A 25,160-nucleotide genomic window follows, 5' to 3' on the forward strand; every position below is an offset into this window, starting at 1 on the left:
TGGGCAGGTGCATTTTCCACCACACAGACCTCCTTCACCAAAGAGAGAAAACAGCTTCAAAAAGCCACTGGTCAAAAAACCTTGCCCAGGCCTTCAGCAGCCTTCCTAAATATGAATGAAAAATAAACATAGACACATCCAGTCCTGCCACAGCTCCCTGAAACCCACAGGGTTGCTCATGAGGATGAGCACTGCTCACTGAGTTCTGCCTTCTCCTCTCCACACAAAGCTGCATGAAGTGCACAGGCTTTGTTTGTGTTCAGAAGAACACAATGTAAAAGTCTGAGTGACTGTAAATTACTAGTTAAATTCAGTGGTAAAATTGCCAGTGACACCAGCAGAATTTCAGCCACAACAAAAATACAATGAGAAACAAACATGGGGTACTCACAGAGAATCCAATTTCCCACTATCTTTCAGAATTTTGAAAAAATTAAACTGCTTAGCACACTAAGGTTCCCTTTCTTACAACTTTTATTTGCTCTGGAAAATGGCTTAGAAATCATTTTAACTATGTTGTTAATGGCCTTCATTACCCAGAAGACAAATAATGTATAAATTTCTGGCTGGAGGTTGTGCTGATGATGTAAAGATTAAAAGCAAAACAGCTTGTTCAAGGTATGGAGTCTGTAAAACAGCTCATTTTCTCCCAAACAGAAAAAAAAGTTGAGACATTCTTCACGTTTCTGGCTTGCTCTTGTTGGGTTTCAGTGTTTCTGGCTCCACAAAGAAATATGGGCAATGAACAAATATGAACAAAGGAAATGTGCTGAGAGATTTGCTCAAAGTAGATTTAAAAAAATTTAAAAATCCATAAAACCAAAAGCAGAACTGTGGTTGCAAGCATCAAAGACACGACAAAATAAACTTTAAAAACCTCCAAACCCTGAAAACCCACAAAAACTTGAAGGGACTGTTGTAGGCAACAAGATGCAGGAGGCCTGTCCTTAGATTACAAAAGGTTAATAAGAAAGAGAAATCAGCTTGTAATTCTGCATCACAGTCGGGAATAAGCATTTCTTGCCTTAGGTGGTTGAATGTAAGAAGTATTCTGTATGAATCTGACCATGGCAAGACCATGGACCAAAGGAACCCAGGCAGTGTATTCATCTCCATGCCCCATTCCAGGCAGTTTCTCCCTGCCAGTGCTGAAGGTGGTTGGACCAGTAACACACCCATATGTCAGTAAAGAGCAACACTCTTTAGCAGAGCACCTTGTACTGAACAAAACAGACTTAACTGTTCAAATCTTATTTCTGATTAGCACAAAGGCAGCTGCCAGTGAGATCCCTGCAACCAGAACGTGAACAGTAGCTCTCATGCCCACTAGCATTCACTGCTCACAATCCAGCCAACTGCCAGGACAGCATTCTTCAATCTTTCTCCCTAACTAAAATATTTAAGTTACATGTACTGGTGAAGGACTCCTCATGATCTGTCAGTATGTACAGCTCTTTATACAGCAGTCACTCATTCAGCTTACAGCTCTCTCTTTCGTCCCTTCCTCCCCAACCCAATATAAAAAAGGTATATTTAAGTTTGTAGAGTTAGGCACTCAGCAAAAAGGGCAATCCTGAATTATAAGTGTCAATACAGAGCTACTTCTACCATGCATGTCCACTAAAAGCTTTAACTGGACTGCACATTATTACATGCCAATGTGTGCCCTCATGCAGGAGACTGAACTCCCTGGAGTTCTTCTTCTGCTTCCCTACAATCATGTGCAAAGTACAACAGAAATAAGTGGCATGCCAAAAGTGGCAAGGCCCCACCAATATCTCACACACAGTAGATTTAAAAAATTTGAAGCCTGAAATCATAGTCAGGCCTGAAGCTTGATCCCAAAGGGAGCCAGAGCAGCACTAAGCCAGAGAAATCTTTGCATTCCAAGAGGCAGCTTCCTTTACACATGCTAGGATCCTACTAGGATCACCCTAAGAGAGGGATGTAGGGAGCAAGACTTTTCTTTTTTAAGAGGCAGCATTTTCACAGAATCACAGAATGGGTAGAGTTAGAAGGGACCACAGTGGGTGATCTGGTCCAACTTCCCTGCTCAAGCAGGGTCATCCTAGAGCACATGGCACAGGATTGTGTCCAGATGGTTCTTGAATTTCTCCAGTGAGGAAGACTCCACAGCCTCTCTGATCAATCTGTTCCATGTGTATGGTCACCCACAGAGGACAGAAGTTCCTCCTCATCTTTAGGTGCATCATTTCCCGCCCATTGCCTCCTGTCCTATTGCTCAGCACCACGGAGCAGAGCCTGGCTCCACCCTCTGACACTCTCCCTTCAAGACTGAAAAGGTCCCCTCTCAGTCATCTCTTCTAGAGGCTGAGCAGGCCCAGCTCTCAGTATTTCCTCACAAGAGAGATGCTCCAGTTCCCTCATCATCTTCATCATTTTGAGGTCTTCTCCTCTTCAAAGCCAGGCCTTCTCAGGACAGGTCTTTCCCTCTTCTAACATCAGCCTCTATAGTTACAGCAGGGTCCCCTACACCTCTGTAATTGCCATTCTGGAAGTTCCTTCCCTTCTTCTGCTGATCTATTGCCCAGTCCTGCAGTTTTTTCCAGTGGGTGCTTGTGGAGAGGAAAATGGCTATCCAAGCTACCAAGAAACCCCACGCCGTAGGCATGCTGTGGAAGGACCTGCTCCATCTGTGCCAGAAACTCAATGTGCTCTGCTACCGCTACCTTCCCTCTAGCAGGATTTTAACACTGCCCAAAACAGTGGAAAAATGGAAAACAAGAATGAAAACAAAGCAAAACCCAGAACTACTGCACACACAAATAGGCATCACACCAGAGAAGAAGCTGAACTCCTTTTGCCTTCTCCCAGGCCTGCCACTGAATGTGCTGCTGGAAGCAGCAAATGATGCCCATTTCCTTCAATGAGTCTAAGCCCTTCAAATGTCTGATGAAGGACCCAAGCTATTCTTAAACTCAAACTGCAGGATATTCCAGTTGCTGCAGAATGAATTTGGCTGCTTATCTCTCGTTGCCTGGACGGGTAGCAAACGGGCAGTGACAGACACACACCAACAGCCTGCAACTGCTCCTAGCCTGCCTCAAGCAGAGGGAGCAGTAGGTCTCATATTTGGAAAGATCCCAGGCTGTCATAAACCTCCTGCTGTTTCCCTTTACAGCACATTTCTGTCTCTGATTGCATATGCAACCACCAGGGCACAAGCTGTAAAGCCCAAGCCTACAGTTAATACAGAAGATCTGCCTGCATTTCTAGATGTTTGTTACCATAGCAATACCACACTACTTTTTAGCTTGTTTTGTTGCTTTTGGGTTTTTTTGAAGCTCAGTCCTTATCATGCACACAGAGCCAGTTCCCAGATATGTGAGAAGGAAACCTGACAGCGTGCTGTGCATGTGGCAGAGCCTCCTGCCTGGGAGCAGGGTGCTGAGAGGAGATGCTCAGCTCCTGCCTCAGCCCCACTGCGATTGCAGGGCTCTGCCCACTTCATTCACCAAAGCCATTCCTGACGCCTGCACCCAGCATGGTGTTGCTTCCTGCCCACGCTGATCAGCACCACATCACTTCTTGCCTCTTGGGGACCTCTTGTGATTAACTTTTCTCAGAACACTCATCAGATTCTTAGGAGCATCCACCTTCAGCTTCTTCTTCAAACAGCTCAGCCAAAAGCAGCTTACAAGACCAGCACAAATTATGTAAAGCCAACTTTTCCTTCAATGCTAGAGTTTACTTCAGGGTCTGGTAAGTGATCTACAGAAGCCTTAAAACAACTATCATAAGATTGTTTTCCAGGCCTGCCATATCAACACACAGCTTGGACAACAGCTTGTTTTTCAGCATACCATTTACAGGCTACTCCAAAGATTGTGAAAAAGACAAAAATGTTGAGTGACAGCTATTTACTCCTCAAATATAACTAACTGTAGTCACATTCAGAATCAAGGCTACCCACAGGAGAATCCTCCCAGAAGCAGAAAAAAATATATTATTTTGCCAGAAGATTTCTTTTGTATTTTTTAAGTCATACACTTGGTACATTTGGGTAATTTTTGGAAGGCTGTCACTTTAGCAACCAATGCCCCAAGCTGCTGGAGCAGAAGAGCTTAGCAACACACTTCACTAGAAACCAGTGAAGTTAAACAACAGAAAATTGTCTCCCACCATCAAACCTTTGTGAGGTGTGTCCATCATAAAATGGAGCAATTTTTGCACACCTATCTTGCCAATGCACTTGGACTGCACACAACCCATGTCTGTATGCCAGTTCACAGAGGGTAACTGCCTGGTACAGTTCCTGCAAATGAATAATCTTTCCTTAAACACAGGCAGCACACTGCAACACTAAAGGCCTGGAATTGATAGGTATCTGTCAGTCATGCAGAACAAGAAAATGAATCATTTCATTAGAGGACAGTAGAAAGGTATCTTTCAAAAGTTCACTGATCTTTAGTCACAGATTAGGGAAGAAATCATGTATCTCATTGCAGAAAAGTGATTTTCCTCACTGAAGGCAAAATTGTAATACGAGAAAGACTGCTTCAGAAATGGCTGCCTTTGAGAGAGGCAATTGACACAGACCATGCACCGTGGTGAAGGCAATGCAATAGCAATTTATGTCTCTGCATTAAGCAGTGTCAACAGCTCAAATCCTACTGTGCCAGGTCTAAGACACACTCATAGGTGTCAAGAGAAAAGACACCTATCTCAAGGAGGCTGGTTAACTTGGGAACACTAAAAAAATCCATTAAAAGCTCATGGGTGGAGGTACTACAACTCTCATAGCAATCACAAGTAAATGCTCATTTATTGTGGTTTTAATCCATGGAGTTGAAAGTGTTTCACTAGTTTTTACTGGTGGGGTCTCTGCTGCAGGGCTCAGAGATCACCTCCAGGAAAAGAGGGGTCTACCCACTGCAAGCCACTGGCGACTATCAAAGGATATATGTGCTAGTGATCCCATCTTGAACAAGCCCACCCTCACACAGGAGGGTAACCTGGCTTGTCCTCAGCTCTTAGATGCCCCAAATCCTGTTTATGGGTGCCCAAGACAGGTGAGGCTTGTGAGGAATGAAGGCAGCTGGGTCCTAGAGCTGCTTGCTCCATCATCCATTTCTGAAGGATGCCTCTGGGGCTTTTAAACTAAAGGTATTCAAGATAAACCTCTGCTTGATGGGGATGGAAATGTATTAGCCAAATTGATCAGGTCTGGCAACTTATTAGGTAAGTATGTCAATTCTTTTGGTAAATACAGGGAGGCATTCTGATCTCCAGTGCTTTTGCTCAGATGTCCAAATGGCTTGCCAGTATTTTGTTTGTACCGCTCAAAGAGTAGGAGAAACAATAGATCTGAATTACTACTTTGAACAAAACAGGAAAAGAAGTACAAAGATGATAAAAATCCTCTGTGCTGAAAAAAGTCTCTGCAACAAGAACCTCAAGGCTTTCAGTATATACCCACACAAATAACATGTACAAATCTCCCAGACAACTCAGTTCAGAAGCTGTGAATGTAGCCGTATCTTTGGTTTCCTAAAAAAAATATTGTCCCTTTTTTCCTCATCTGAAAGTAAAGAAGGTCTACAGAGATGTCAAATAGCTGCTGTTTTCTGCAGTCTAGAGCAGGGGGAAAAAGCACAAGAAAACAGAGCTGGTCCTATCTTGCTACTTGCAATATACTTCCCCTCCAAATTGGCTTGCTTTATCCATCCTGCCAGGCCCCCTGCAAGCTCTTCCCATCCTGTGTCACTTAGATGTTCTGAGTCAGAGGCTGTCAGACTTTTCTATCTATAGGTTAATATTAACTCTCTGAGTTATGGAGGTATTTAGCCCGGTGGCTCAAACTGCAAGGATATTCCAGCAAGACTGCTCCAGCTGTCCTCGGAGCTGAACTGAGAGCCGCTAGTGCCAGGATCTTTCCACCCTGTCCTCCAGTCAGTGCTCAGCTGGAGCTGGGGAGCAGGAACTACCTCATCTCTAAGCTGGTGACATCTTAACAGATGAACGATCCTACACTTACTCCCTCACCCATCAGATATGCCTTTAACAGACTCCTCCTCTTATAATATATAGAGCAATACTGCCAGAGCCAATTTCCAAATGACTGATAAATTTTGTAGGGAAGGAGCAAGTGAGAAAAGCACATATAGAACATCTGTCCCCACACTCTGTTTTCCTACACACCTTCACGCCTTCAATCTCTTCCCAGAGCACTGCATTAACCTGTGTGAAGCACTAAGTTTTTAACCAAGAGGGGGAAGAACTCCCTCAACTTCTTTTAGTTAATAATGACTTTATGTTGCCCTTCACTGCACACTTTCCTGTTACCAGGCAAGTAACAGACATCATCCCTCTCATACCCCCCAGTTCATACCAGGCTAATAACAGGAATTTTCTTTGCAGTCAACCCACCTGAAACAAAACATTACTAGAATGGTGTCTCCACCTCCACCCAAGTGCTTTAACCTTGAGTACAATATCATGGCAACAGCAAAAATAGTTTTCCTCAGGGACCACAGCCAGCATCTGGTAGAGATAACCTGGCTTTTGCTTCTCCTGTTTCCCCCTACGCTCCTTCCAAATACAATTAACATCATTGTCTTCTCAGCCCAGCTACTGGGAGATGACCTGGCTCTAGACCTAGCAGGGCCCACATCTCCTGCAGGTATAGGACTGTACTGACTCAGCCTCTGCCTCTCTCACAGCCCAAAGAGGAGGCAGTACCCAGGGACAAGGAAATACAGGCACATTTTGCAGACAGATGGAGGGATGTCTTGGTAAGACTAGTTTTTCCTGCATTTCACAACCTCCCAAGCAGTGTCGCCACCAGCAGCTGGCAAAACCTGGTGGAATGGCATAGTTGCTCATCGTAACCTGCAGAGCAAAATATGATTGGTGCCTTTTCAGAGCAAGGGGAGCAGTAATAATTGCCTGCAGGCTCTCAAATCAAATATTCTCGCTTCTTCCAGCAAGCCACCACAGCTGTCTACCCCTTCTGCCATTTGTGATCTTTTGAAGGACACAGTCAATGATGTTCACAAGACTGCAGTCATGTCTTGCAGCGCCCTTGAGAAATGATTAACACTCCCTTTCCATCTCAGCTTAAAGGGAAAACTGCAAAGCACAAAACGGCTTCATCAACTACTTCATCAAACATCTACTTCCAGATGTAGTCCTTCACCCAAAAGACCTTGCTAGTCTAAAATCCACAGTGTTTTATTTATTTAACTGCTTCCAGCAAAGCAGCCACTGAAGAGCAGGTCTTCATTAAACACACGGACAAATATTTGTCTCCTCTCCAGTAACACCACTGATGACCTCGCTTTGATGCTTAAAGGACAGAAGCAGCTGAAAATACCAGCTTTGACATACTGTGAGAGCCAGAGTGGGATTTGGCCCAGTACAGTACAACCGAGCCCACCTGCTACAACACTGGCCTTCTCAAAACACTCTCCCTTCTCCCTGTAAGCCGCCTCTCTGGGCTTCCCCATCTGCCTCTGCCACACTGGTGTTTGTTCCTCGAGGCTCCAGGGTGGAGGGCAAAGTCTTTGCCAAGTTAGAAGACTGCTCAAAACTCATGTCTGAGACAGCTTCCATACGTTCAATTCCTTTTTAGTCAGGGAAGGAAATGTTTCTCCTTAGCCATCTGTTAATACCATGATATCCATCTGGAGGGGAAGAAAGGACACCAACCAGCTAAAAGAAAATTTCCTCAAGGAGATAAATGGGGGTTATTGGCTAAAAAATCCACCAAAATAAATTCTGCAGTAGTCCAATAGTTTCCAGCTTAGCAGGAGGGCCCTGCTGCACCCCCGGCAAAGATTTCAAATAAAGCTGATGTGCTTTGCAGCCTGCAAGATGTTCTTGCTTTATTCTCTGCAAAAGCCACAGAGCCTTCAAAACCTGAAGGTAAGCCATTAATCCCTGGTGCTGGAAGCTAGGTTTCACACAGAAGAACCTAATGAGCCATTTTTAACCTCTAATTCTTGAACTTTGCACAGGCAATGGACTTTCTCTTCATTGAATGCTTCCAAAATGGCACGCCTTGGCCACCTGAGGGAGGCCAGAGAGAAAAAGCAGGGTGAAAGATGTACCCCAAACCAAGCTGTTAATTTTGAAATTATCACAGCAAATTATTTTCTTGCACTCAATCCCTTCCTTTCTAGTGGCAATATGGGAGAAGAGAATGTAGATGTTTTATGCTAGGGGTGCTGTTAAAAATTTAAACATGCCATGTTTTTCCCTCTTTATCTCTGCAGATCTAGATCTGTTTGAATATGCAAGTTTTAAGCATTTGCTGATCAGTAGATAGTAAGCTTTGTGGAACTACCTCAACTCAAAAGTCACTAGTTCATTAACTAATTAAAAGCATAATAACGGCAGCACAGTAATATCATAAGGAACCTCATCTTTCTGCAGACATCAAGGATTGCCAGTTTCATAAAAATAGTAAACAACAGACACATTTCTGAGGAATTTCTGAGGATGTGATTAATCTCTATCCCCTGCCATAATAACAAGAGAAAGATGCCCATGTTTATGATTAATTCTTCTAATTAAGAACCCTGTGCAAATGGCACATTTCACATGAGGGATTTTGTCTAAACCAGGAACCAAGTTCAAGCACAAAATTCAATTGCATAGCTAGGAAAGCACAAATCACAGTGATACTCTTCCTTCTTCCAGGCAGGAGCCAATAAACCATTCCTGGACAACTCATTCCTGTGTGCCTCATTTGAGCCACTCATTAAAAGAGCTTCACCTCGCAGCACTGCGAGGTGTCCCACTTGCAAACAGAGACCTGGGCACTCTCAGTGCTGCCTTCTAAAGATTCCCAGTGAGGAGAGGCATCATCCTGGGGGGCAAAGCATGCTGGCACTGTGCATCAGCAGGGTATATGCACTTCAATTTTCCTTACTACCCCTGCCTTCCCTGCAGAAGAGCCATGACTATTTAAACAGGCACTGAAGCTCTAAGGAAGAGGATGTCAGTTAAATGCCCAGCGGGAAAGACATTCAAAGAGAAAGTCAATGGAGCCTGAGCAATCAGTGTAAATCAAGACTTTAACCTTTCTGAGCCTCCTTCAGACTCTTGATCTGTAAAAGAAGATGCTTAAACACTTACCACATTTCTGAAGAGTCAAGTGCACATGACCTGTCAATGCAAAAAATGTTTATTACTGAAAGTACCGATTGAAGCGTTTCAGTCTTATTGTCTGTGGACTGTTTTCCCTGTAAAAACCACTGGGCAGAACAGATGCCACTACAAATCTGTTTGATGTAGATATATGGATTTACTTTCAACGTGTACATCTCTAGCAGATAGATCCTTAGCTTGATGCAATATCCAAGCCCTAACTAATCTGACACTGGCAATTAAGTCATAACTATAGCAGCCAGTACCCCAGGTTCTGGTGCATAAAACTGCAGTTTCTGTTTATTGACCAGCAGAGAGAAATCTGTCTGCCAGGCAGCTGAATCAGATGGGAGTAGTCCCTTCCAATGCAGCAAAGAAAACTTTCAAGGAAAATCATCCTCTATCCACTGCTCTCAGGGGTAACACAATTAGGCCATGACATACAGACAGGTCATTTAATACAATAGGAAAAAATCCACTGATAGCATTTCCCTTGCCTGAATGGAAGGCAGGCTGTTAAATTACCTCTGAAGGAGCAGGCAGGCCTCTCTAACAGCAGTCCTCTCCTCCCAAACCACACATCTTTAAAGGGCAGCCAGCTCCAGCCCAGTCACATTGAATTCTACTCTGTAACCCCAGCATCCTTAGATAGTCTTTCCTGCTGCTTCCAGACACTGGTTCCAATCTGGCTTAATATAGATTAAAACCATAGCATTGTGCTTACTGCATTTTATATTGGCAACCTATTTAATGGGACAGGGGAAAGGAAGAGCTATCAGATGGTTCTGTACCTCCCAAAGCAAGCCAGAAGCTCCAGGAGCCATGGGGCCATTTTGGCAGGAGGTAGTCAGCATCTGCAGGGAGGCTGCAGTTATTTTAAGGCAATATTAAAAGTCTACATTTCAGTGAATATTAAAATATTAAGATTGTTCTAAATATGTTTTAATACTTCCACACTTTCTCTATACTAGAACACAACAAAGACAAAAAAGTCCTTGCACTCCACACTTCTTCATACACCTTTCTCATCTCATCTCAAGGAAGCACCAAGCAAGCTCCTCCAATTCAGATAAGCCAGTTCAGCAAATCAAGGAGAATATTGCCATTACACCATCACACTCTCAGAAATGTATCAAATCAATTTCATTAAAGCAAATAGAGCTTTTTTTAAAACATGTTTTTGAGAAATGCACAGTGACAACTTCTTTCAGGTCACCACTTACTAAAGCACACTATAAATACCTTCCTCCTTGCCAGACTTGGTGTCTGTCCTGAGAACAGGTAGCTGAGCTGCCCTCTAACATTGAAGACATTCCCATGCATTGTTTTCCACAGACTCTTTAGTAACACTGGAGGTACTGAACTGGCAGGAGAATTGCACATAGCTCTTCTGGAAGCACAACCTACAGCAAGCTGAATGGTACTACCAAGCAGGTGGGAATTTTTTATTCACCCTTTTCAGGAGCAAAGATATTTCTTTTACATCATCAGGTTTTGGTCTGTTTTGGCCATCTTTTCCCCTCAAGTAAGTCCAGAGAGCCCGTTTCTGCTTACAGTGCAGAGCCATTCTGAAAAACCAATTCTGCAGAAACAATTCTGTCCCTCTCCCAGTACTCCAATAGCACCATGTGGAGATATTCAAGAAGCTATGGCAAGTCTGTGTCAAACAGGACAGACTTACTGAAGGATGTTGAGTTCCTTGTGCTTGTTAGGAGCTTTCCCAAGGTGGCATATTGCTGTTGACCTAGAAACATTATTCCTCACCCCTCTGATCAGGAGAGGTGCTCTGCAGCATGCTGCACAGAGTGGGTTACCCAGCCCAGGTACAGGCTGTACTCTGGGGCCCCACACTCAGACTGCCAAGTTTTCCCTGCCTGCATTACAGAATTATTGGCAATATTACCCAATATCACTTGCCAAAACAATGGTGGTAAAGGCCTGGCCATCCACTTGTAACTTTTCATCTCCCAGATGATGTTGTCCAGACTGCTGGAGCCTGAACTAGCCAAGTACCCCTCCTCAGCACAAAGTTGGGTCTGCAGTGGTAGCAGTGGATGCCCGACATTCAGACTCCTATTTGAAGGAAAACGAGAACAACCAGCTAAATTCACCCTTGTAAAATTCTGCTCCTACAAAAGTAGACAGTGTTGCTGTACTTGCATTTGACTGTTAATAACTTGTGGGGAAAAGGCCATATGCCCAGTCAGATGGAAGTGCCCGTGACAACTTGTGCCACATGCCACTGGCCAGGCATATCAGCATTTCAGCATCCATCCTGCTTTTATCTGCCTGTGCACAGAGCTGGGTAGCAAGACAATAAATGAGTACATGCTACTAATGCCAGGAACATACTCCCTGATGAAAACACTTTTTTCTGCAGAGAGAATGATTAAAAGTGTTACAGTATATTTTCCAGTCAGAAGAGCAGAATACACAGAATACTGGTTTAAGCACCTGGTTGAGGTTGTCATTTGGCATTGAAAACAATGTAACATGGGGAACCTCACTTTATCCTGATTAAGCTCAGATGTAAGTCTTCAAAAGCAGAACTGAGAATGAAGAAGTGAGAATGAAGAAGCACTATCAGCCCCAAGGAGCCCTGCTGTTCCATCCCAGCCAGCTAAGGAGTGTTTCTACACCATAAGCAGCTGGGCTGAGGTGGGAGAAGCTGAAGTGCAGCTTCCAGAGCTCAGCAAACACCCTGAAATTTACTCCAGTACAGCATGGCAAAGCAGTTAATCATTATCAGAAGTCCCGTTGCTACATGGTAACAGGTTTAATGATTAATATTTAGAGATCACTTAGAAGATTTTTGTAATCTGTCTCCTGTCCTAGCAGCTTATTCTCAAATGCTGCTTCTTCCCCTAAAATGAACATGCAGAAAGAAAAGCATGCCAAAACCCAAACTGGCATTTGAGGTAACTGAGGTAATCCATGATAGGGGGTTTCCCAAGACATTTCCTCTAGCCACAAGCCAAATTTGTTTCCCCCAAGGTGTCCCAGCCCACTCAGGTTACATACAATATGTGCCAAAGTGGTTTTAGGTGGCCAACTGATCAACGGTCATAGAAATTATAAGGGATGGGGAGGTGGTCCACATATATTATCAATGCAAAATGTAATGAGGGATGGCCAGTTACAATAGGAGCTACCACAGGAGAGAGTTTTAATTGTTCCTTGGGTAGTAACTGGAATCCAGTGGCAAATACAATGAATATATGTTGGTACACAATTAATATCCAAGCTCTCTTGGCTTCGCTGCTATTTTCATCAGAGTTAATAACCAGAGGTTGGCAGTTCTGAATAATGCTTTGTTTCAGCAGAGCTCAAGGCTTCATCTCAGCTCTCCATTAGGGGAACGGGGGAAAGCATGCTTCCTATCCCCAACTCTTTATCTCACTCATGTACAGAGGTTATGAATTCCAGGACAGAAGCTGTCTTTTCTGTTCACGCTTGCACAAAAGAGCCTGCAGTCTGGATAGCCAAAGAGATCCACAGATAAAAAGGAAGCACCCAGCAGTACAGGCCTTGTGTGAGGTCTTGGAGAGGAGCAAGACAAATAGGAAATCTCATGCAACTCTTCCATGCAAATAGCTTGAGAAAGGATAGCAAGGCAACTGGTAACTCCGGGCAGGCTTGTGGCAGCCCCTAATGGTTTATTATTCAACCAGTCTCCCTGTTTCACTCTTCCTTCACAGAAGGGCCCCAAACATGTCCCTCACATACAGAAAGAACCTGCTACAGAGATGCACATCCAGCCGTGAGCTATGCACACCCCTGGTACACAGAGTTACACCTAGGGCAGGGAAAAGGAGTTTTCATGGAGAACAGCTTCTCTCCACATCCCTCCTTTTGCACCTGAACCCTCAGCACACTGCCAACCCTCACCCAGCTCCTGCCAAGCAGTTCCAGATAATGGCTGGAGTCACCCCCATTGCAAATCTGATCTCTGCATTGCACAAATGCTGAGCCCACCCCAGAATAAGCAGCATCTGACTCAAATGGCTCCCAGCTGACAGGCACTGATCAAAATGCACCTAAATTTACCCCTATCAGATATGGCACAGAGATATTTATCCTGGGAATTTATCCTGGGAAGAAAAATACTGAACAGAAAATTTAAAGCAAAGTCTGATACCAATGGAAATATCTTCCATTCAAATTCAACTCACCTACTCAAGACCAGAAAGATACAAATTGTCTCTCATGATTCAATATAACTTTCTGGCAACATGCTTCATGGCTGTCCTTGCCACAGAGAATGGTGAAGACCACACTTTAAACTCTGCACGGGGCCAGCAAATTAAACATAGCAGTAGGAGCAGGGCAGGGAGAGTTTTCTCACCTTTTCTTCAGCACTTGTAGTGGTGTTAATACCTGTTTATCCATTCTTGGCCATTCTTTATGATGTCTCTTAGGAGATACTGGGCGAAAGCAGAAGAAAAATACGGAGCATTCCAATCCCCTTTAAGCTCAACGCGACAATTTCAATCCTCTAACTAAAAGGAAAGGGGGAAAAATGAGATGGACTGTGACAGGTTGGAAGGACTAAATCCCCATTAACTAGGGCACCAAGATTTAAAGGGCTCAGCTTTGCACACATCAAATGTCTCTCACAAGGTCCTCACAGAACAGTCCCCTCCAGTTCCCCAGGGCAGGTGGACATCCACTGCCCCAAGGATGCTGGTGGTGGCAAGAGAACACCACTGCCATGACATTGCCAGGCCTTGACTGATGCATCTAAACCCACGGGGGTGGCAGAAGCACCCAGGCAGCCCTTCTGAGTCACAGATACAAGGGGTAGCAAAGGCACCAACCACACAGGGCAGTCATGAGCAATTAACTGGTGAACAGCAGCAGAGAGAAGAATGTAGCCATAACCTGTATTTCCCATTAGCCCTGCCACACATAATGATTTGTATCACTCCACCATGTTTCCTTTCAACTCTAACATGGCTTTGCTGAAAATGAGGCATTGGGCCCAAGAAAATTAATGAGTAAATAATTTACAGTGCATAATTTTTAATAATGCTGTAAGGAGAGTGATGCAGGCAGATCAGCAGATTTTTCCTATTACCCAGTGTGACTCAGTCTGTATCCTGTGCTGTAAGGACAGTGTTTGCTTTCACTGTTAACCACCTCCTCACAGCTTGCCTAACATGTAGCATGAGATTGATGTCTGTTCAAGGAGCTGACCTGAGCCAGCAGTCCAATTGCTCACTTAAAATCCTTTCACACTCAGCCAAAGGCAGCTTTTGATAGGTGCCTGGGCAGCTTTTCCAAGGCCAGACCTCACTTGACCTCATCTCATCGTTGCCAGGCCTGACAGATTCAGTTAGTCCTGATGGAATGCTGATTTCCCAGCCCTTCCCAAAATTTCTTATGGGCTGCCCAGCCAGTGTGGTCCAGTTTTCCCAGCACAGGCGGGAAATGCCCCGAAATGTCCCATGGGACCACTCAGCTAGCAGACATGGCACAGCAATCTGGCATTCCAAGGCATGGTGCAACCAGACTCAGACTACCCAAACAAGGGAGGATACAAACACACACCAAGTTCATTCAGATTTGCTCCAACAGCATTATTGAAAGGGTTACCTCATTGCAGAGCATCCGTCCTTCAGCTGCCAACCCAAGCTCAGTATAAACACCACCCTGCACCTGAGCAATGAGAAAATATCCCTGTGCTCACCCCAGCCTGCCCCTGGCAGAGGGGCCAGCTCTGCAAGTGAAGCACCAACAGGGATGTGGCAACTGAGCATCCCTAGGCTGGAGATAGGGCTATGCCTCTACTGTCAGTGCTCCTGCCAACGCCTCAGGGGTCACTGTGAGAGGCTGTTCCCTATCTTTAGGCATAAAACAGGTAGTTCAGCCAAATGGAGACATTTCAGAAGGTTGGGAGACAAATACAGCCTACTCCATCAGCAACCTGCTGGCTGGTAATTCCTACCACACAACCAGATCTGAATAAACCTCACTGAAAGGTACAAAGAAGAAAAAAATTCACCAAAAATTACATGCATATTACAGCACCTGGGAAATGCAGCATGATCACATGCACCAGGACCTGGCAGTGAGCACTTGCACCATTCACAATTTTTAACTCCAGTACCTTATTATTATTTTTTACAATTTCAAAAGACTGCAGGGAACTACACAGGAGCACACAATTGTTTCAATTTCATTGTGTGGGTGTGATGGCTCCCATTTGCACTGCCACTGTATCCAGATTCCTGTACTCAGAGACTAACTGACCAGCTACCCAGGGAGCTGCAGTGCTTTTTGCAGCTCTTATACACTCTTCCTTATTCATTATGCTTTTTACTGCGCACTTGGTACCAAAAGGCACGAAGTCAGAGCATGGCATTACTGGGCATGACATGCTCTGGCACCAAATACTTTGTTCAGGGCACTCAGCATGCAAGCAGATGGAAAGCATCATTTTTCCGATTTTCGTCCTGCAGAAAGATTTTTTCAGAGAACCTCTGAAGACACTTTCATTGGTTAGAAGCACTTTTCCAGCCAAGCCCTAGCTGTTTCAGGGCAGTTATCCAAAACAATAAAGGCAAGAAAAATAGTCTTTTTTTTTTCCTCACAGGCCCACAAAATGTCTGATACATAGATTTCAGCACAGGTGCTTTCTCTCTCTGCTACTGTTAAACAGAGCCTCCTCAAAAAATTTGTTAAGTGGGAGAATTGAAAACAATAGGTCAAAGTAAATAATTTTCTGCAGCTTTAGCTAAATGTCACCAGTGACCACGCTGTAACAATCAGAAGTTAGAGCACTGCCCCAGCCCAACCATGGCAGCCTTGAAGCTGAACTGCAATGCAATGCTCCAGCTCCACCACAGCAGGACGACCAGCCAAGCACCATCTGATCAGCCAGAACAGCTTCCCAGTATGTGACAGCTTCATTCACATCCTGAGGATGCACAGGGACACCAACAGTGCTGTGACACCTGCAGTGGCACTGCAGAGGGAGCTGAGGCACGTCTCTGCAGGGATGATGACCCTGAAGGAGGCGAAAGAAAGTAGCACCAAAGGGAGCGTGCAGCTGCCTATCAAAAACCCAGTCTCTACCAACACTGAGAAATTACCCATATGCTCAAAGCACATCACAACATGGGTAATTTCTCTGCAGAGATAGGGCCCAAGAGATCACTATATTCTTTTTTACTTTGTTTTTGATTTTGCTTTAAATGTACTGCCATGTATCTCACTGTCTCCACAGCCCCAACCACAACTGGGACATGGAAATCTGAAGTGGACAGTCCACTTCCAGTCCTTCATCACTTTTATTAGTTGCAAGAATATATGCTTGTAAAGACACAGCAAAATATAGCAGCAGGTAATACACAGCCTTTTCTAACAAGTCCTCTTGTTCAGTGCACGGAGCAGCCTGTGCTGTGCCTTCAACACCTTCCTCTTGCAGCAGATCGGCCCTGATCTGCTACATTTCTGCTAAGCCTGTTCCTTGTTCAGAGGATATACAAAGGGAGAACTCAACCACATGTTTTGCTGAGGTTATCTCTCTCATCTCCAGCCCTTTACAAAACTTGCAAGCTAAGCTGCCCGAAAGCCCTGTGAAGTAGATAAAATTTTCATTTTAGACTTTGGGGAAACTGAGGCATATGAAGAGCCTGTAAGGAAGATGAGTTCAGCTCGGTCAATGAGGCAGCTCAACTCCCACTCCACGGGTCTCACTGTGGTTCAATCTTTATGTTAATGCAACAGCATGGGAAGTGTTGTGGGTCATGGTGTCTGTCCTAGGCACTGGACAGACAGGGCAGCAGTGACAGCTCACAGGACAACCCAAAAGAGCCCACAAGCCGACCGCAGGAGCTGGCAGATAGGGCTGGAGAGCAGCATACACAACCAAAACAGGAGAGAAAGCAAAGTTCTGGGACTTGCACTGAGGTGACAGAATAGGAACAACCAGCTGGCATTCTATGGGGACCCAAAGAAGAGCAAGAGATCCCACCTTGCTGGGCTCTGCCCTCGGGCTTCTCCTGCAGAAGTGAGACAAACGGCACTGGTGAGCCAGGGTCCCCTGCTCTCCCACGTGCTTCATCCCCAGCACATTTGCCTCTGTTTCATTGCCTTTGTGCTCTGCATGCTTTTCCAACAGGAATAATTAAGTCAGTTTTCAGAGCTCCAAAATGGGTGGTCCCAGTCCAGTGCCACTGAAATAAAACATCTTCTCCTCTTGCCTTTTAAGTGACTCTCAACCTGCCTGCCTTGGGATGAAATGTCTGGACCAAGTTTCACCATGGCAAACAGCAATCTGAGATGTCTATCAAAGCCTTCTGTTTCTAGCAACACTGCTAAATTTTTAGTCTTTAAATCTTAGTTTTGTATATGCAAAGACAAATCTCACTGAGGAAGCAGCTGTATACTAAAGAATGCTTCACCCACTGATTAGATAAAAGGCTCAAGTACAATAAATCATGTTCAGGAGCACTGCACTGGGCCTCCCCTCACTTCTACACACTGCCCAGGCTGTCCAGACCACCACGTTCCCCAAGCCCCAGCTACCTCCCTGCAGCTACAGCATCATTTTGAGCAACAATTAAGGCCAGTGCTGCCAACTGGATTTTATTAATATTACTACTGTGAGTAATTTCTTTTATTTTTCTTTTATTTTTAATGCATCACAAGGGCCCCTGGGACAAGTTAAATATAAAATCATTTTCTGCCATTTAGGCAAACAGCAGCCATTCCCACATTTTTAAAACATAAACACTGTAAATAAAATATTGAACCATCAAGCTGTCACTGCATCTTCCTCCTGCAGTAATACCCTTAGAGAAAAAGTTACCAAGTCATCCTTTCCCAGGGAGCTGGCACAGGCCCCATGTGCCATAAGAGTGATGCCACAGAGATCCCAAAAAAATCAGTGCTGCAGGGATCTGGCTACAGCAGGAATGGCTGTCACGAAACCCCAAGCATTAAGGGCTGTGTCCCCCACCCTGACACAAACTAGGAAAAGCAGAGGCCATACAGGAGCTGGGAAGAGCCAGGCAAGTGCTAGATTTTGGCAGTGGAATGGGCCAGGCTGAACAGCACAGACAAACCCACCAACTGGCAGGGGCACCTTCACCTGCAAGACTGTTGGCACTGCAACCTGCAGCTTCTTTTCCATCTCATTTCCAACACCCCAGAGATCTGCAGAGCCACAAGGAGCAGAGCTGCTCTGCAGGCTGGGAGGATGGAGAGATGGAGTTTCCTACACTTCTCCTTTAACTTGAGAGAAAGATGTTTTAAAATAACAAGAGCATTTTGTGAGCTGTTGAATGTGGCAACTTCAGGGGTTTGCTCACCACACCTTTGTGGCCTCAAGCTCCCGCTGCTGCAGCCGTGGTGGTCTGGCTTACAGGCTGCATCACAGCCCTGGGGACCACACAGCCTCCCTGTGCTCTGTCCACAGGGGTGTAACTCAGACACTCAGCATAGGGGCAGAAAGAAACCTACAGAGCCATATCCCTGATCCTTGCCCCAAAAGGCAGGAGACTCAAGAGGGACTAACCTGCTATGAGTAAAATGCTAAGGAAGCTGCTGAAATGAACTGTGGCACCTCATTAAAAATTAGGCCTTTACTCTCCATAGCACAGCAAGTCATTAAAATAAGCCTGGCAATATGCTAATGCAAGAAAGTAGTGCTGATCTCCCTCTTGTGTTTGTTGGAGTTTTTTATTTATTTAGGATCCACCTCAGTTTCTGGATTTACATGCTTGAGGCTACAAGACCTGCCAAGGCAGGCACACATGCAGGAGCTTCATGGGACACAGGTCCCTGAAAAATGGTATCATTTAGCAAGCCACGAAAGTTGCAGCTTATCCCAGTTGTGAGGAAAACAGCATCCTCTGAAAGCTGCACACATAGGAAATGTGATGAAAGGATGAGACTAAAATCATTCATGAACACACAGTGAACATCAGCCAGCACCTGCCCTGTGGGATTCAGACACCCAGGAGCCAAAGGCAACACAAAACAAAAGCAGCAGAGCGTGCTGTTAACTAGGTGTTCCAGGGTCTGAAGAGCATACATCAGGGTGGTCTTACTTGGTGGCAAATACAAGCATGGCTAAATGTGCCAGTTTGGCAGTTCAGAGAAGCAGGTAAAGCCCAGCCACTGCCTATTTTCTGACTAAACAATGTGTGGGAATTAAACAATTGACATCTTTCCTCGCCAACTTGTTCTTTGCCTACACACACCACCTGTTCTGAGCAAAGCATCCCAGTGGAGTCTCCTGCTTGCTGTCTCACCACGGGCAGGTGACACACAGTTCAGTGATGCTGCAGAGCATTTAGAAACCCTTTGCTACAAGGGAAAAGGACGCCTGCTCTCATCTCCCCAGTGCTCATTCTGCATGGCTGAGCACAGAGGAGGGGAGCAGCCAGGAGGGCTGAGCCCAGGCAGCCCCAGCCAGCGTTACAATACAGGGCCTCTCCACTGCCAAACTGGCTGCAGTGGGTCACAGGGCAACTGCACAGGTCACAAAAGTTGGCAGGACGGAGACAAGAGACAGCACGCCGGCTCCAAAGAGCAATTGACAAACATAAGAGGCATCATACCTGCTCCAAAGAGCAACAGGGCATCAGCCTAACACAATTCAGAGCATTTAAATAACGATACTTCTGTCTCCAACTTCCAGGCATGTTGCTGCTTCCCTGCCACCCCAGAGAAGTCAGCAAGCTAGAGAATCCTGTGGGCAGCCTCGCATCCTGCTTTTGACTAGGGAATAGGAGCAAATACTCCCACCCTCAGCTCACAGTCAGCCAACAGAAAAATGTCTCTCTCAAAGCTGCCTACCAACCATCCCTCTCACTGACAAGCTTTGCCCACACTGCAGCAATGGCCTCGCTCTCTCCACTGGGACACAAGTGCGCTGGGCGAGCTTCCCGTGCTGCAGTCCTTGGACAGGCAAGAACAGAGCCCTGGGCTCTGCTCATCAGTGCCACACTAAAGCAGATATGCAGCACATGGTGAGCAATTAACCACCTGTACCTAGTGCAGGAATGATGCCAAAACCCTTCCAAAGACACATCGCACAGCTTCTAGCCTTTGGAAATTGCCTGGAGACAGGAGACAACCTTTTGCCTAGAAGAGCCAGAAAAGAGTGCAGGGAAGAAGCCTGTCTTCCAAAAACACACAAACCAACTGTCAGAGGTCTTAGGGCTCCTTCTAATCGATATGAAACTATGATGTGCTCCAGAGAAAAAATGCATTTCTAGGAGTGTGGTACTCACTTGTGTTTCTACCCTCTGTGGTAACAGAAGGAGAAGCATGCAGGGGCTTGTTGTGTCACCAAGTGAGCCCTGCCATTTGCCAATATCTGAATTTTCATTTCAAGCATCTGTAGAGCCTGTTTGTGAAGAGCCTATTGCAGAGAGGCCACACGTCAAGATTTCTATATATAAAGCAGGTATCTGTAGGATCACCATTAATGCACAAGCTGTTTCTGGGACATTGATCTCCAACAGCTCCATGTCCCAGCTTAAATATTCAAAGATTTCCCTGCTGACTCAGGAATCAGACATCCGGATTTTAAGTTCAAAGTTGTGCTAATAAATATGAGGTCAACAAATAAAAAACATTTTTACACTAAGACTTGCAACTGACTATAGTGCTTACCTGAGGTGATTTTTATTCTTCGTTTTAAGAGAGAATAAAGAAGAAAAACACAAGCCCAGAAAGCACTTCAGTTTTAAAACCTGTGCAATACACCTTCACTTGCCCAGGATTTAAATGTCATAGCATAGATACAAGAGCAGAACTCTTGGACTCACTCATCCAAAAGAAAGATTTTTTTTTTTCCCAGACAGAAAAGCAGCCAAGTTTAGAAAATTGAAAAAATATTTTTCCAGAGACTCGTAAGTCACATGAGTCACCCTTATTTGCAGATGAGCCCAAACCTGAACTCCAACACCATCACTCATGCAGAGCACAGGAAACCAGAAGCAGGACCAAAATGGGCAGCTTGTCTCTGGCTCTGCAGAAAGCCAAGGGATAGAGAAGCACACAGAGCACAGGCACGCCTCCCCTTACACATGACCGCCATCATACATTAAGTCAAATAATCTGACTTTGAGGGGAACGAGCTCAGGGTTGAGGGCTCTGCACTGCCAAAAGACAGCTGCTTCTCTAGATTGGTTATTTCTCCAGCAGGGCAGCAGAACTGGCCCGTTTCCTGTGCTGGCTGGGAGAGGGTGGTGGGCTGTGCTGGGGAACGAAGTCAGCCACAAGCTGAGGACCATCGGCACAGCCCCGGCCTGACCAGCCCTCAGGCTCACACACGCACCTCAGACCATGAGACCCACTGCTCAGACCCTGCCAGATGCCACCCCCTGAGGGACAGTGCTGTCCCCAGACCTCCACCAACCTTCCTGCCCCGTGCCTACACACAGTCACTCCCCTGCTTCTGCCCCAGCAGCGCAGGCAGAGGCCAAGGCTGGGACAGCTCATTGTGCACATCTCTGCTGAGCCTGTTGGGCTCCCCACAGCCACAGCACTGCAGCTACAGGAGTACACACAGTGCATTTTAGCACCGTGTCTCCCACGGCAACCCACCAAACCCTTGGGAAACCTGCGTACACGAGGAAAAGCCCAAACACCACAAACCCTTCCTGTGTCCCTTCTCTGTGCAAACACACCATGGCAGGTCAGGATGTGAAATTGCCACCATGCCCCACTGCCAGGTGCATCAGGAGAGGGTCCTCCTTCATCTCAGCTGCTACTGAGAGCCCTACTGGGAGGGCTATCACATCCTGGGACCTCAGTTACAGAGGGACTTGAGATGCAAAGGATGATTATTTTTCCTTGCTAAAGGAAAAATAGAGCAGAGCTCTAATGATTTACATGGTTTTGAGAGCAGGACCAGATTGGAGTGGCTGTTGTGCAGCACTGTCTTCTAAGGAGAGGCTTTATGGTTAGCCATGAGCACATACTTCTCCCCTCCCAAACAGCAGCAATATAACAACGTGTGGCACTGCCACAGCATCCTCCTCACGAGGATTTTAAGGTGTTTGTAGGATGATACGGATTCATGTAACCTCACAAGCCCTCTGAGAGGGAGTAAAGTAAATGCTATAAAAAACTAGAAGGGATAGCGGGGGAACAGAGAAAAAAACTGCTAGAGCAGCACGTTCAAGCTCACATAAGAAATCAGAGGCTCAGGGGCAGCCTCCTCTGCCACTAAGGTGGAATCAAAAAGGCAGGAGTGCTCCAAATCCTATTTGTTCAACTCAGCCCTAGCCAGGCTAAGAGCATTTCCCAGTGCACCCAAAGGGCTACAGCAATATTAGCAGTCGCACAGAGCTCCTCACCGTACTCATTTCCACAGTGCTGCTCCACCGAGGGTCCAAAGCAGAGCAGCCTGAACTGCTGGCAGCCCCCAGCCCTAGTGAGCAGCAAATAACAGGAGTGCTCTGCCCAAGAGCCTCAGCCTTGATTTTGAGTTTCAGCAGCTGCAAGCAGTGGCCAAGGGGCTCAGCTGAAGAGTTCCCACCCTGCTTGCTGCCTGAGGGCTGGGACTGCTCTGACTGCATTTTCCAAACATTTACAGGGCTTCCCAAACACCTATACACACACTTCCCATCTCCGTTTTACATCTCCTGTGCTATTTTTGGGCACAGGCCAAGGGATCCCCGTGCCAGCCAGGGAGGGAGGCGGGCAGCCCCGGCGCCCGGCCCCTGCTCTCACCCTGACCGGGCCGCTGCTTTTGTTCGCTGCCATGTGTGCGTAACCGGCTGACAAATGGATTCACAGCCAAAGAGTGACACACAGTGCAGTTCCCGGACTGCTTCAGCTGGATCACTCCTGGGAATGGTATTGCTGGGCCACTTCTTGCTCCGGGGGCTGATTTATTTTTTATGAAGCCATTGTCTGGAGTTGGGAGAGCTTTACTGATGCTATTATACAGGCTGAAGGGAGGACAAATCACCCCCACGGACAGGGCAGAAGGGTCCTCATTATCCTCAAGTCAGGAGCTCATTTTTATCCCCCTACTGAGCCCACAGATACCCAAGGTGGGCAGAGTGTGGGGCTTTCGATAAAACTGAAGTAGGACATCAAGGCACTGCTACTACTCCTGGGGTTAGGAGCGGAGCTCCGGCGGCTCCCGCCATCTCCCTGCCCAGGCGCTAGCCTGAGCCCGACTCAGCCTGCTGCCTCTGGCTTGAAAGAGACAAAGTCCCGAGCGGCGCCCAGGTCCCCATCTGGCAGCCAAGCGGAGGGGCCGAGGCAGGGGTTGGTACCAGCTGTGCGGTCACTCGCACCCCCCGGCCCGATGCTCGGAGCCCGAGTGGCCGGAGGAAGGGCTTGGGAGAGGTCACGGCTCTCAGCTGGTCCTGACGGGAAAGCACTGTGATCGCATACATGCGTGTGTGCGTACATCTCTGTACGGACGCACCTTCTGAACGCGAACCAAAAACCTTCCGGCTGTTTCACGCGCCTTTTCCCCGGCCAAGGGCAGCCGCTCTCAGCCGGAGGAGCAGAGCCCGGGCTGAGAGCGGCGGAGACAACTCGCAAACACTTTACCCACGGCATCACTCTGTTCCCCCGAGAGTGCCCACCCCACCCTGTTCCCCGATTGTAGCGGCTGCCATGGTGACAAGCACGAATGCTAAAATAAACAGAAAGCAACCCGAAGGCAAAGCGCAGCCCTCCGCCGGCGCCCGCCGCGGCTCCCTCCCCGAGCATCCTCCCGGCCGCGGCAGGACGGGATGCCGGCGCCGCCGCTCACTCACGATGAGGGGGATGGTCCTCTCCTCCCGCCGCAGCTCCAGCCTGCCGGCCGCCCTCTGCCCGCTCCGGGCGCCGCCGCTACCGCCGGCGGCGGACCTGCCGGCAGCCGCCGAGCGGGGCTTGTTGTCCTGCCATAAGTAGTAGAAAGTGCCCAAGATCCAGGCGACGGTCAGGATGGCGATGGCATTAGCCCTGATCCTCCTCATGCCGAGCGCCCCGGGGGAGCCTGGGCGCGCTGCCTCGACGGGCAGGGGAGGCTGCGGGAGGAAGAAGAGAAGAGGAGGAGGAGGCAGCGGCGGCGCGGCTCCCCCGCCCCGCACCGCTCCGGCCCGGCCCGGCCCGCACCGCCCAGCCGCCGCCGCCGGGTCCTAACGCCTGGCCCGCTCCGCCGCAGGGGGCGGAGGGCTCCGCACCTCCCCCTGCTCCTCCTCCTGCCGGCCTGGCCGGCGCGGGCAGCGGGCCCGCCTGCCGAGGGGCTGCGCTCGGCGCCGCGGCTGCAGCGGGGACGGGCCGGCAGGGTCCCCGCGGCGGCAGCGGGGGACACGGGCTCGGCCGCGGGAGGTGGCTGCTGGAACGGGCAGCATGCAGCCCGCCCTCCTGCCCCGCTGCCGCGGTGGGACTCGTGTCCGTACTGCCACAGTCGTTCCCCCGGGGCAGGCGGTCAGCGAACACACGGCGGCAGCCCACGGCACACGGGCTCCAGGCTGTACCCGCCCCATAGAGACGAGCCCATCTCCCTGCGAAGCTCGGAGCAAGGCTCTCGGGCTCCCATCGCTCCGCACGCAGCGGGCACGCACTGGCACAAGGGCTGGAGCCTGGGCAGCGCCACGGCCCCGAGGCCTTTCGAGCCCTGCAGGAGGACAAGCATGGCAGCGGAGAGGCAACGATGATACAATCCCACATTACAGGGCACTGCTAAAGCTGTAGCAGAACAAAGCTCACTGAACCCAGCCCTGCGGGCAGCTTGAACAACAGAGCATGCAGCTTGTGAAACCAAGTGACATTTAGGCACAGTGCAGCTGCTGTGCAACTACGGCTGTAAGGTTTGCAAGAGCAGGAAGAGGTACCGAGAAAACGTACAGGAAAAACAAATGTTTAGAAAACAGAAGTGGTTCCAAGGCACCTGATAACGGGGCTAGATAGAAAATGTAGGTGCTTCCAAGGCACCCAATGAGGGGATAAGAGTATTTGCTTTACAGTATGGAAAATGTCATCAGGCCTTCTAAACAACTTTTTGCCCTACTTTCTTCCTGACCAAATTCCTCTAAATGTAATTGCAACCTGCCCTGCTAAATTGCCCTTTG

The 25,160-nt window shown here is 47.4% G+C and overlaps 1 protein-coding gene across 3 annotated transcripts in view; it reads right to left on the reverse strand.

Moving 5' to 3' along the window:
- GALNT16 (polypeptide N-acetylgalactosaminyltransferase 16) overlaps positions 1-24,226 on the reverse strand; it is a 72,745-nt gene extending 48,519 nt beyond the window's left edge. For 2 of the 3 annotated variants that reach the window (XM_063398730.1, XM_063398729.1), the window contains exon 1: positions 23,859-24,226. In XM_063398730.1, the coding sequence (XP_063254800.1) occupies positions 23,859-24,062 (204 nt within the window). In that variant the 5' untranslated portion in view covers positions 24,063-24,226. Of the gene's footprint in view, positions 1-9,102; positions 9,133-23,858 lie in introns of those variants that run through there. The other variant, XM_063398731.1, reaches the window with a different exon arrangement.
- Positions 24,227-25,160: the final 934 nt, after the last annotated feature.

Source organism: Prinia subflava, chromosome 5 (genome assembly GCF_021018805.1).
Source record: "Prinia subflava isolate CZ2003 ecotype Zambia chromosome 5, Cam_Psub_1.2, whole genome shotgun sequence".
Taxonomy (NCBI): domain Eukaryota; kingdom Metazoa; phylum Chordata; class Aves; order Passeriformes; family Cisticolidae; genus Prinia; species Prinia subflava.